General features: G+C 37.7%; 1 protein-coding gene across 1 annotated transcript in view; it reads right to left on the minus strand.

The window, feature by feature from the left end:
• The window catches only part of VAV3 (vav guanine nucleotide exchange factor 3), a 375,285-nt gene that overhangs the window by 281,222 nt on the left and 80,237 nt on the right, over nucleotides 1-13,826 (minus strand). Inside the window, exon 2 of the mRNA XM_030328294.1 lies at nucleotides 6,926-7,042. Coding sequence (XP_030184154.1) covers nucleotides 6,926-7,042 — 117 coding nt within the window. The remainder of the gene's footprint in view (nucleotides 1-6,925; nucleotides 7,043-13,826) is intronic.

Raw genomic sequence — 13,826 nt, forward strand, 5'->3', positions numbered from 1 at the left:
GGTAAAGTTCCAAGGAGATGCATAGGTAGTAGGAAACCAATTACAGGTCCTCCAGTATTGCTGTGTTGGGATGTATGTGGTGCTTCAGAGGGTAAGCTCCCCAGCACCCACAAGGACTGTAAGCAGGGATGAGAACATGGAGCTTAGCCAGCATCCAGGTAAAAGTGCTGAGAGGCTAGCCTGGACTAACAGCACAGGCTGGGCAGGAAGAGGTCCTTGAACCTTTTAACATACACCCTGAGGTAAACATGTTAGGCTAAAAAGGATGAAAAAGTGAAAACACACAAACTATAGGATACAACGAAGCAAATACTCTCAGAAGATGATAAGGCATTACAGATGGGCCAGAAATTTGAGCTCACAATGTCAAGGCAGCTTGATAGCAGGTGCTAATAAACTGTCGGCAGTGGGGGACACACACTAATGCCTCTTAGTGGAGATGGTACAGACTGTTGTGAATTTCCATTACACAGACAACATTTTTTCAACATTAAGTTAACCATATACCCCTCGGTTTTCTCAGCAAGTTCATTTTTAAATGGCCATGTACTTAAGGTGAAGAACTCAACCATTTCTATCTTGAATCTGATGTAGCTGCTGTTAATTTGGTTTATGTGGGGGAGGGGCATTTAATGAGTGTTAAGGTATCAACTACCTTCAGGGAAAGTTTCACTGCAGATCTCTCAACTAATCTCTGCACGCGCCATGTGTGCACACGCACAAAGTTAAACGTATTCTTACCAAAAAAACTAGGAAAACATAAGGTATAAATAACCATTTGTGTGCATACATGCACACACACATGTGCATTATAACTTTCTTAATAATCTGAGCCAGAAAAGTATCAAACCAAATAAACTTTCAAAAAATACCCCTAGAATCCTCTTTTGGACTTTACACATTTCCACATTCAGAATCCTGAATGATCTGTATCTACCCAAACTACTGGTTCCATACTCAATCTACTTGTTCATTCAATTATTTATTAAGCAATATGCCAGGCATTTTATGTAAATGAACTCTGTTTTCATAATAATTCTATGTGGTAGAAATTATTATCCTATTTATAGATGAGGAATCCAAGGTCAGAGGAGTAAAGTAAAAAACTTAGAGGGCACATAGAATCCTGTAGGGTTTTCTGACTTCTTGGACCATTTTATCCAAACCAATGGGTATCTCCAAGCCCTACTAATCCCCAGATGAATGTGTTGGCCTTGTTTAGTCCTTTTTACCCTGTGGTTTTAAGGTCATCTTTAAATCTTTCTGTATGTCCCAACACATAAATACAGCTGGGGGCCTCAGGAGGAAGTGAGCTCCCAGTCTGCAGAGGCATGAATGACCACCTGATACCATACAGCACAGATAAACTGGAGAAGAATTTCTGATGACTTTGAGAGTCTCTTCCAAACCTGAAGAGCTAGGAATACTGCTTGAGTCAATGGAAAGGAACAGAAAGCATTTAACACAAAGCTGGGACCATACTTCTACTTATTTACATGCTGCAAAACAGATGTTCCGGGATTCTGTCCTCATACCTCCTTTTCTATATATGATAACACACGTAGAGGCTACCATACGGTGTGCAAGTTGTGTGGACTTTGGTAAGAGAAGAAAAGTTAACTTATCTACACAACTGAAATCAATGGACAGACAAAACCAGGTCACTTAGTTCTCTCAACCAAAAGTGAGAGAAATCTAAGGCAAACTGGCTTGAAGAAAAGAGGAAGAATATACTGGCTCATGTCATGGAAAAAATCCAGAGATATATGTATTTGTCTTTGGGCACAGCATGATTCCAGCCTCACATGTGGGATCATCCTCAGCTCTAAACTTGATCTGTTTTGAAACTCCACGTGGTACCCAGATGGCTGTGGCTACCCCACGCCTCATAATAGCTGGAGGAGATCACAATAGAATTGCCCCTACAAATGTCTCAACACATCATCTTGGTCCCAAATGAATGATCTGCCCCATCCCCGAACCTTTCCCTCTGGCCAAAGGGATGGGATATTCTCACTGACCAAACCATCCAAACTATGTGACTGGAAAAGGGTGGTTTCTCAAAGGAGATGCAAGCCCACAGAAGAAGGGACAAGGACAGGATAAAACAGACCAATGCTATGCTACATTAGAAAAAACAAAGTTTATTTCTTCATCTTGCCCCTGCAATGTCATTAATTCTTGCACTCAATTCAAAATTCAACCCCTATGCCTACCACTGAATTGGAAACCAATTAACACTAGTAATGACAGTTGTAATACTGGTAACAGTAAGAGTAGTAACAGCTAGGATTTACAAGTACATACTTTAAATCTAGATACTCTGTTAAGCACTTTACATACATTATCTCTCTAGCTTCAATTTATAGATGAGGAAACTGAAACTCAACAAGGTTAAGTATAACTTGTCTTAGATGACATACTAGTAAGGAGTATAACCAGAACTCAAACCAAGATCCAACTCAGAAACCATATTCTTAACCCAAACACAAAATGACCTCTCAATAATGCTCTTACCTGTATCCCTGACCTACCCCTACTCCCAATGCATTGAACTCCCTTTTGACAATACATGCCCTGAACCTTAACACATTGCTACTACCCTACTGCTACTAAAAGCAGCTAGAACTACCTTTAGCCGGGTGTGATTCTCTTTAATTCAAGAAAACACAGCACCTTACACTTGAAAGGTGTTTAACAAAGCTTGAAACAACAGATGCGAAGTTCGTTGGTAGCAAGAAGCAGGCCCTTATATCACCCAGAACAACCAAAGGAAGAAGCTGACTTCATCACTCATCTGGACAACAGCAGCAACAGGATTTCTATTACTCACTAGAAATGGTCTCATTCAAGAAAAATCCCATGTACTTCCGCACTATAAATGTGCCAACAGACAGCTCAGTAGGAAACATTTCCAAACAGCAAAATTGTTAATCAGAACATGACAGTCTGCACTGAGGAATAGAAGAATAATTTATATACAGCATGGAAATGAGCAAATTTACAGATCCTGTTGCAATGTAAAAAGTATTTTAATTAGTAACCTTTAATTTTCTAGGTAAAGAAGTTCTTTATTACAATACTTAAAAGAAGCCAACTAAGATTACTTTTTTGTTATTATAAAGTCAGAAAAAGATCAATCTTCTTTAAAAGAAAGTAAATTTACTAAGTCAACTTACTAAATTCATCCCCATCCTTGTGAGATTTAATTTAAAAAAAAAATCAAATTATAGGAAATGTTCATAACTATTCTTTTGTTGACATATGAGTTTGAAGTGAAATGGATATTATGTTAACATTGGGTAAAGCACTCAATACTAGGAATTAACGGTAATGCTGGAAGGCAAAATTATCGTTAAGCCCATCTAGAGTGCCCAAAATATTTGTGTTCTTCACTATCTCAAAAACTAAGAGAAAAACTTTCATTCATTTTTGTTAACACCTACAGTATGCTAAACATCTTTCCTCTCTTTCTAAAGTATAATTAGATGTCAAGTGACAGATCACTTGTACTTTTTAACGTCATGCATTCCTTTAGTTTTCCCAGGATTTGGCTAATTTCCAAAAGAAAACCTATCCATATCAAAGCCTATGATTTAGGGTAGAGTTCCTGAACCCAGAACCAAGGGAGAACTAAGATAAAGATTAGGGAGCAGACTACACCACAGGGAAGGGAGGGAGGGTTAGCTCAAAACTGACTACATGGCTAGAGACATGAATCGGTCAAACATTTGTAAAGGTAGAGTTCTTAATTTCAACCAGCATTATACTGCAACTCATGCAGTATCCTAAATCTTCCCTCTCTTTCATAAAAAAAATAAAAGTGCAATTAGATTCCAAGTCACAGATCACTTGTACTTTTTAATCTCATATTGTCCCTTGGTTTTCTCCCATGAGTTCATCCTTCTCCCTGAGCATTCACATAGCAGCAAGACCCAAACATAGACAGTAGCCAAGAAAAACAAAGGGCTAAGAGGTCAGAAGACCTGATACAGATCCAGATCCTGCTCTGTCCCCAACCAAGGAAACCTTTAAATTACTGTTAAACCTCCATCTCTTGGTTTCCTTATTTGTAATATTTGCTTGCTTCCTTCCTAAGACTATCATGAGAATCAGATGAGGTCTAGATATGAAGCACACTCAAAGTTTCAAAATGCTATAAAAACTTTAGATACTATTATTACAATTAATATATTCCTAGGCAAAAAGGTGTCAAATATATATGAATCCTAGATTCACTATTTATATGAATTGAGGCAGACAGGGGAGCATACATATAAGGATATTTTCTTTTTAGGTTAATCGAAAATTTAATTAAATCCTAAGGAATGAAGAAAAATAAACTAACCTGTCTACATTCTGTTAAAATTTATCATCACAATTCCAGAAATTATTTGGTCTCTAACACCTTATTCACATTTTTTAAACTTAAAAATTAAAATATGGATGATAATGATAGCTACCTGGCAGGATTGATACGAAGATTGAGTCAGTATGTACAAAACACCGGAACCTGCTACGTGAATGTTGCACGATGGTAGCAGCGAGAATCAGTCAGATCTGGGTTCAAACCACTGTTCCAATCTCTACTACATATGTAATTTGAACAGAACTTGCATGTCAGAGGGCAGGTATGAGGATTCGTGTGTGTGTGTGTGTGTGTGTGTGTGTGTGTGTGTGTACACACATATATAAAGATTGAAAAGATAGAAGTTATCTCCAAAGTTTTCATTGAGTGATAGTATTGATGTTTTTGCTTAGAGTAATAATGTTTAATAGTAGTAACCCTGGTAAATTATGGCCCAGCATCCTAAATTCTTTAACTTTCACTGGTTTATTTAAGTCAAATGTAGTTTGGACACTGCACTGGTCTTGGCAGCAAAAATGTATGATTTTAGGGGCGCCTGGGTGGCGCAGTCGGTTAAGCGTCCGACTTCAGCCAGGTCACGATCTCGCGGTCCGTGAGTTCGAGCCCCGCGTCGGGCTCTGGGCTGATGGCTCGGAGCCTGGAGCCTGTTTCCGATTCTGTGTCTCCCTCTCTCTCTGCCCCTCCCCCGTTCATGCTCCGTCTCTCTCTGTCCCAAAAATAAATAAAAAACGTTGAAAAAAAAAATTAAAAAAAAATGTATGATTTTAAAGTGGTAAGTACAGGATCAAGTTCTCAATGACATCCTCAAGTTCAACTCTGCTTCAAATTTATCACTTTCAAAATATTTTAAGTAGCCATAAATACATTTACCCTTGAGAAGCACACAGTTTACTCCTTTATAATTAACTTTTTAATTTCTCAGCTCCTATAAGGCTTCCATTATGGAAGCACATAGTGGCATTCCACTAGAACAAGGCCATGTATTTCCAAAGAATTTAGATGATGTCCTAATCTTTGTCCACACCATTTCTTGAAAATATGAATGAAAAGTGAAGAGCTCCTTAAAAAACTTTTAAAAAACCTAGACTTTTTTTTTCATTTTTAATTTCCCTAATTCATTTTCATTTTTCATTTCCCCAATAGACAGTGAAAAGAAAAATCAAAGAAGACTTTTTAAAAGTAGGGGGAAGGGTCAAATAATAAAGGAAACCTGTTTTTAGGCTATTAAGACTTTTTTTTAGGGCCAAAAACTTAAAGGACTATCCACCTTACCTGAGATTCTAGTTGATTCCTCTTTGTCTTCAAGGCTTCACATCATGGCCTTAGACAAATGTGCTACCAATCTCTCCACCGGAAGGATTGGTTTTCACTTGATTTGTTACCATGTTATCCTCCATCACATTTTTGGACCTCAAAAGAGTTAAATCACAGCTTGCCAAAGGAAAAAGGAATCTTAGAAACCATAGTCTTACACCCATTTCATTTTGTATAGGCTTCGAGGCTGACAGTCTGATGAGTGTGACTTCCAGAAGATGACCAAGTGACTCTGAGTCAAGAAGCCAAGGCTTCTCTCTTCCTGGGCAGGATGGCTTCCCCGTACTTGCATCAGATTTCAGCATCAAATTTCTTATGAGTCTGTTTCAAGTTTGTGCTATTTATTCCCATGGTCAAGCAAACCAATCCATTGCTTGGTTTTCATTTCATAACCAAAATATTACATCTTAGAAACAAAATGAAGTGTCACTGTCAAAGAGCCTTCTGATGAAATACTAGCACCTGAATTATAAGAGCAAGGGCAAACTTCTCAGTTCCATTTAGTTATCTCCCTTTCTATTTGTTTATTTTCATAATACAATTATGTCAGCAGGAGCAAAAATAAAGTCACCTTAATTATGGCTCTTTATGGCTTCTGACATGTCAAAGTTTAACTTTATGTCCAATCACTTTGAAATTAATATCCATAACTTTTGAAACAATAATCTCTCAACTACTACATACAAGCGTTTAGTATACAGATAATACCAAACATTCTAACAATTTACATGTGACAAACATCACTGAAGTCCAACAATCTAACATGTATACACTGAAATCCAAACAATAGAATTACTTGACAATCTCAAACATTTCGGATTCATGTCTCCCCCAACGCTTGCCCAAGGGTCAAAATAGGGAGAGGGACAGCAGAACATTCTCAACCTCCAAAACTTAGGTGCCTCTCAGATATAGAAAAGACCAGAGGGGAAAAAATACTGTTCCTACTATCTGTCGCATGTAAAAGAGTAATCCTGCCCTCTGAAATAGCCAACAGGTTACTTCTGGATAAAAGACTCTCCTTATACTGCTTTAAATGAAAAATAATTCTCATTTGGACAATGTTGTTATTTGCTTTTTTTTACTAAGTCATTTACCTGCGAAGTTTAACTACCTAATGCACATACCTAGCCCACTTAAGTCACATGTCCTACTTCAACAAGAAATTACAAGTATTAGATAAAATGTTCCCCACTAAAAAAAAAAAAAATAATAATACATAAAAAAAAGAAATGTAATTACCTTTCCAAAGTCACGAACATCAAACAGGTCAAATGCTTCAAAGAGTTCACTCTTTCTCATTCCAAATGTCTCGCAACAGGCCGTGAGGAATGTCCTTATGTTCTTCAAACAGAGAAACTGAGGAATGGGAAATAGCTATTAGTATATAGTGAATCATTCTGAATGCTCTATATCCTCTATCTACCCAGAATGCTTAAAAAAAAAAAAAGTTGACAACGAAAAAAGTCAATCAACTTTTGAGGTTGCTTTTCAATTAATCCTTCAGCAATATTTGAGTGCCTATTTTCATAGGCACAGGTGGCACAGCTATGAAGAAGGTTGACAAAATTTCTTCCCTTGGGAACCTTACATTCTAGTAAGAGCAGACAGATTAAAAAAAAAAAAACGAAAGAAAATTCAGCAACAAAAACAAAAAAGTAAATATTTTATTTTCATGTGATGGTAAGTGCAATGGAGAAAAAGCCAGGAAGAGGGACAGGATGCACTGATGGGGATGGGGTGGGGGGTGGGGGGCATTTAAATGGATGGTTAGAGGAGGTATCAGTGGGAAGAGGGCAAATAAGCAGAGATTTGAAAGTGGTGAAGGAGCAAGCCACACAGAAGTACAGGACAGGTCATTCCAGTATCATTCCATGCTAAAACCCTGAGGCAAAAGTGTCTGATTTATGTCTAAGGAAGCGACCTGTGTGGCTGGAGCAGAGTGGTTGACAGGGAGAAAGGTAGGAGATGAGCTAGAAAGGTAATGGGGTCAGATGATGAAAGGAACTTGTTGGACCAGCTTTTATGCTGACCAGGACAGAAGTCATTGGAGGGCTTGGGGCAGAGGAGGGATATGATCTGATGTTTTATTAGGGGTCTTTCAAGCTGTTGTTTTTAATATAGACTGAAAGGGGCTGGAACAAAGATGGAGACATGAAAAGCAGATAGGAAGCTATTACAATAACCAGGTAAGAGACAACTGTGAGAAGACCAGGTGTTTCATTTTGACTATGTTAAATTTGAGACACCCATTAGTCATCCAATGGGATGTGGGGCAGCAGGCAACTAGACAGACAAGTCTGTAGTCCGGGGTACAGGTATGTACTCCAGATATAAATGTGGGAGTCTTTAGAGTATACAGAAGATTTTTAACCATGATAATGCCAGATATGACTTCGGGAGAAAGCAGAAGAGGGGAGAGGACCTGGGACTGCAGTAATCCTATGAGATCAGGAAAAGAGCCCACCAAAAGGCTGAGCACAAGTGACTGGTGAGGAAGGGAAAACCAGAACAGGTTTTCCCTAACTCAAGTATAGAATGTGTTTCTAGAATGAAGGACTGATAAACTGTTAGCTGCTGATAGTAAGATTTGACCAAGTGCTGTCCATGGAACCTGGCTGTGTGAAGGTCACAGGTACACCTTCACAAAAGCAGGTTCCATGTCGACTGGGGAGCTTGGAAAAGGTTTAAGAGACAATGCGAAGAGAGGAAGTGAAAACAGAATATAGAAGATAGACTCTTGAGTTTGCTGCAAAGGGGAAAGAGCATTGAGGATGTAGTCAGAGAAGTCAAGGAAGGGCTTTTTAAAAACAATGGAAGCTGTTACATGTTTTTATTTTGATGGGAATAACTTGGTAGAGAGGGAAAAGTTGGTCATGCAAGAGAGAAGGAGAGTCACCCAGAATGAGGTCCTTGAGTAGGCAAAGGGGTGGGAGTGGGGACTCTGCTGCTCAACTGGAAAAGTCAACTTTGGAAAAGAACATGCACAGTTCATCAACACTAATAGGAAGAACAAGAGGGAAGGCAGATCTGTCGACAATTTTAAAACCAGAATTTACTTTCAGTATCCAAAAGACTCAGACCCACCAAAGTACACACATACACTGAAAGCAACTTACTTTTTAAAAATATTTTTATGTGTGCCATTGCAGCTCATAAGACTACTATCCTCCAATAAGCGAGAAACCTATTAGCTAATTCAAGCATTCCTTAAGCACTGTCAATGTTTTATTCTGTTGTTTTGTTTTTCATATCGGTTTTTTTACTTTACAGAAAGAACACTTTACTTCCTCTGTATTTGAAATATTCAGACTTTTCACAGGCTTAACTCAGATGCAGTTTGACAATTTACAGGAATCCTTCTCAGAGGCTTAAATATTTCAGGAGGGGTTAAAACCACAGGGGAAGCATCATCAACCCTTTGAAGCACAAAGGCAGAGGCCAATCAGCATATGGAGCTTCCACTTTCACTTTAAAAAATTCATAAGAGACCTTTACAACACAGCATCACTCTACATGTAGCTCTTCCACATAGGATTGCTTATTTACAGATTAAAAGAGTCTTGCATTCTGCCAAGATAGACAATAATTACTCTCTTGGGGATTATGCAACTGCTCTCTTACAATATTTTTTACATAATTAAGTGCCCAACTCATAGCTCACCAAGGAGAAGCATAATTGCACATGCCAACCTCTGAAGATTTCTCACCAAACTCAGATGTCCCCCTGTGTGGGAAAAACTACAGTAGACTTCCACTCAAGTGTTTTCATTATTAACTCAGAAAAGCAATATTGTTTCTGAAACTTAAAAAAAAAATGTAGTCATTATTGCATACATAATACACACAGATGTAAAAGTAGGTTCCCTTACTTCTGGAACCAACCTTAATCTTATTTGCCCCTTAACTAGTTCAGTTCTGTTAAACTCCACAAATATTTAGCGGATTTGGATAAGGTCACTGGCATGCTCTCACTTTTCTAGGCAATCTTCAAATGTGGTCTTCCCTGTAGGTATCTTTTCAGTCAACAGTTTTGAATGCCCACAACATTCCAGACACTGGAAATGCTGAAAATGAGTACACAAGGTTCTGCCCTCAAACTCCTCTATTAATCTTATCTGGAGATTTTCACAGCTATCCAAAGTTTGGCTAATAACACTAGGATCACACTTCTCATGTTCATGGGTGTTCAGCACTATGCAGGCACAGGAACAAAGTTGAAGGATGGAGAAGTGGGCCTTAACACTATTGCAGAAGCCCTGGGACTGACAGCTTGCCTGACATTCCCAAGACTTGGGCTTTGTTTTCATCATGCTGAACTTGTTATTTTTCCAGTCGATTCTTTAAAATTTCAAACCAAAAGAAATGTTGAAAAAAATAGTACAATGAACATTCCATCTACTCAACTGGAACATACTGCCATATCTATGTTTTTCTATGCCAACACTTTATTTACTTATAAAACGTATACTGCTGAAGCAGGTTACAGACATCGCAGCAGTTCACTCCTAAATAACTCAACATGCATTTCCTAGGAATAAAGATAATTTTCCTACATACCTACAATACTATTACCACATCTGAGTAAATTAACAATTCTATATTATCTAATATCTTTTTCATATTCTCATTTCCTCAACTGCCCACACTATGTCTCTTTATGCTATTCCCCACTCCAGTCTAGGATCTCATTAAAATTTACCTGTTGCATTTGGTTGTTTTATTTTTTGCAGTATCTTTTAATTGAGATATCCTGCTCTATTTTTAACACATTGACTTTTTGAAGATTCCAGACGAGTTGTCTTATAGAATGTCCCACATTTTGGATTTGTCTTACTACTTCCTCATGATATCATTAAACCTGTCCCTCCATGTTGTGTATTTCCAGTGAACCAAAAGCTGAATCTAGATACAAATTAAACAGCTCTGGCAAAAATACTTCATACTGTGAACTTCTTATTTCATAGCCTCTAAAGATACAAAAAGTTAAACAATTACTGTTGATGCTAAGTTTGATTGCTTAGTTAAGATGGTTTCTGCCACATCTATTGTAAAGGTAAATGTCCCCTTTTATATCAATAAAAATAGTACCAAATGATAATTTGGTACTATTCAGCTGTCCAATTTCCCAATAATTTTTCACCATGATTTACCATCCACTAATAACCCTTGCTTTGATTATTCCATTTGGGACTGCAAAACAGTGATTTTTTTCTAATTCCATCATTCCTTCCTTAATTATTAGCTGATATTCTTACAAAAAAAAAAAAAAAAAAAAAAAACTTTTGCTGCCCTTCCTCCCAGACCCCTCTTCTTTGCTTGTATAATAATCAATAGTCATTTTTTTCTGATGTTCATATTGTCCCAAGTTTGTCCATTTTGGGGTTCCTTCAAACTTGTTCCAGTGTCATTTTTAAAAGAACACCATTTTTTTCATTTTCTTAGATCCAATTGCCCCAAATCTACATCATATATTCTTTGCTCCAGTTCTGGAGTTAGCCATTTCTCCAAGCAAATCCATTTCCACTTATATGGTAAATGCTATTTAGAAACCAAAGTCTGAGCACCAGGCTGCTCCCAGATTATGTGGGCCAATTTTAGCAAATAGACCAATAACTCCACCCTTTGCTTAAGCAATCTATCACAACAGAGTTAATTTAATAAGTCAGCCCTTTTGTTACTCTGTTAAGATGAAATTTCAATTTATTTTAGATGACTGATGAACACATGACCTTGTTTCATGCTTAGAGATGTGACCGGGGTTTTAACACTATTATTTCAGTATAAGTGTTTTTCTCCCCAGTTTACAAATTCTTTCAGATTAGCAGCCATCTGATAGTCCTTGGTATCATCCGCAGTAGTTTAAAACATTCTGCCTTCAGAGATGGTTTATGATACACAAGGACAAAAACATCTCATTTCCTAATCAAACCCCATGTTTGATAAAAAATTATACAACTTTGTTAAATCATTTTATTTATAGGAGATAACTTTAGGAGTGTTTAGAATTTAGGATTCAAATTTTAAAAATCAGAATTTTAAATAACTTCAGGATTTTTAAAATATTAAATGTATCCACACAAGATCGTTACCAAAATTAAAGATACACACGTCTAAAAATCATTTTCTCACCTAACAAATGTTACTGAGGTACAGATTATATACGAGGCATCATAAAATTTCACAAAACATACTTCCAGCTGGATACTGATTTTTTTTTTTTTTTTTTTACTTATTAAACACATGTTAATGGAATCAAACTTCTAAGGACTAGGTACTAGAAAAAAGCAAGCATGACCCAAACTGCCTGCAGAAGACTTATCCTGGTCAGGCAGAGTATTCAGACCAGTGGATGCACAATTACACGGTATGTGGCCACTGCCATGAGGAAAGCATTCAAAGGTTCTTTGGGAGTCCTGGAGTATCAGAGACAGCTTTCTGGAATAAGTGACAGGTGAAAAGAGAACTGAAGGACGAGAGCCACAAAAACAGGAAGAATGGTTGATGTTCACGGAGGAGAAAGGAAGTCATCAGATTTGGGGTATAAGGGAGTGCCAAATAAATGGCACAGCATGTGCATGAGCACAAGACAAGGCATGGACTGCTGGGGGCAGGGGAAGTGGTAGCGAATGGACACAACTCTCTGGAGGGCAGCAGTGAGAGTGAGGCTAGAGAGGGGAGCCTAGGTTTTCAAGGCATGCCAAAGGGATGTGGCTTTATCCTAGAAAACGTGGTGAGGTTCAAGGGTTTTTAACAGAAGAACAGAACACTCAGCTTGCATTTCATGAGTACAGTAATCTCTGAGTGTTCAGTATGTACCAAGCTCTATACTAATGTATGTCATTTAATCCTCATGACAACTCATTCAAGAGTTTTTTTTTTCTTTTATATATACTTTGTTTACTCAAGTTTATATAACTGCATTTGTCAAAGTAATAGAGTCATGAATCAAACAGATATTCTTGCTACAGAGCCCACATCCTTAACTATTGTATTACACTAGCTCCCTTTACAGTGTACAGAGTCAAATGTTTTCTTTTCTCTTTATTAGAGATGGATTAGGTAGGCAAGACAGGACAGTTAGGATGCTGCCATTTTAATTTAACAAAAAGATTATGGTGATCTGGACTAGGATGGTAGAAGGTAGAATGGAAAGAACTCTAGGAAGTAATATGGAAAGCAAATACCCAGTAATTGATTATGTGTGGGTTGGGAGAGTGGGAGAGAAAAGAGAAGAATGAGGAATTGTATCCATAGCTCTGTCTTGGGCACTGCACACACTCAGTGGAGACACTCACTGAAAATGTTAGCGTAGCACTTGGGGGACAAGGCATGTGAAAAGGAGCCACAGATGCAGACAATTAACTCTTGTCTTCACATATGGAAAGACCCAGTAATGACAGAGGAGCTAGGCAGCATCTCTGGCATACCCGGTGATAAGTGACATATTCTAACAGCACAACCACCAGTCTTCAACACCATGATCACCTTCTCTGCCCCTTCAGAAACACAGCTTGTTTTTGTTTTTGTTTTTTTACAAGTTGAAAAATTAAAATGGTAGAAAGGCACTCAGTAGATGCAGATAACCTTTAAAGAAATTTTAACACCATCAAGGTCTAAGACATCCTAAAATTATACAGAGCTCTCTAGATTAGGTAATGTTTCATAAGACATGACCACTTCAATGCTAGCAATACTGATGCTCCAAAAAGAAAACATTTAAAGGTCAGACTGCGAAAATTCACTATAAAGCTCTGAGACAATCTTTCTCTTCCCTCTACTCCTTTTATAAGGCGTATTGTTGCCTTTTTCTCTAAGGGTATAAGAGCCATTTTGACTTTCTCAATGATATGAAAACAAGCAGGATCATTTCCCCTTTTTATTTGAAAAATTAAGCATCTACTTCTCTAAAACTGTTAGCAAAAAAATGGGCTCATTATGTTAACTGACACTACATTACAGGAAAAACCTCCACAGCTTATTGTGAAATGAGCTATTTCAATCCCAACCTAAAAACAGTATCTGTGGGAAAGATGATTTCTAATATAGCTTCACAGCCATGTACACTTGCTGACTTACTCCAATTTTCACAAGGACCACCAGCAGCCAAGCCGCCTGATGAACAAAGTAGTTCTCAGGGTCT

The sequence above is a fragment of the Lynx canadensis genome, chromosome C1 (assembly GCF_007474595.2).
Source record: "Lynx canadensis isolate LIC74 chromosome C1, mLynCan4.pri.v2, whole genome shotgun sequence".
NCBI lineage: Eukaryota > Metazoa > Chordata > Mammalia > Carnivora > Felidae > Lynx > Lynx canadensis.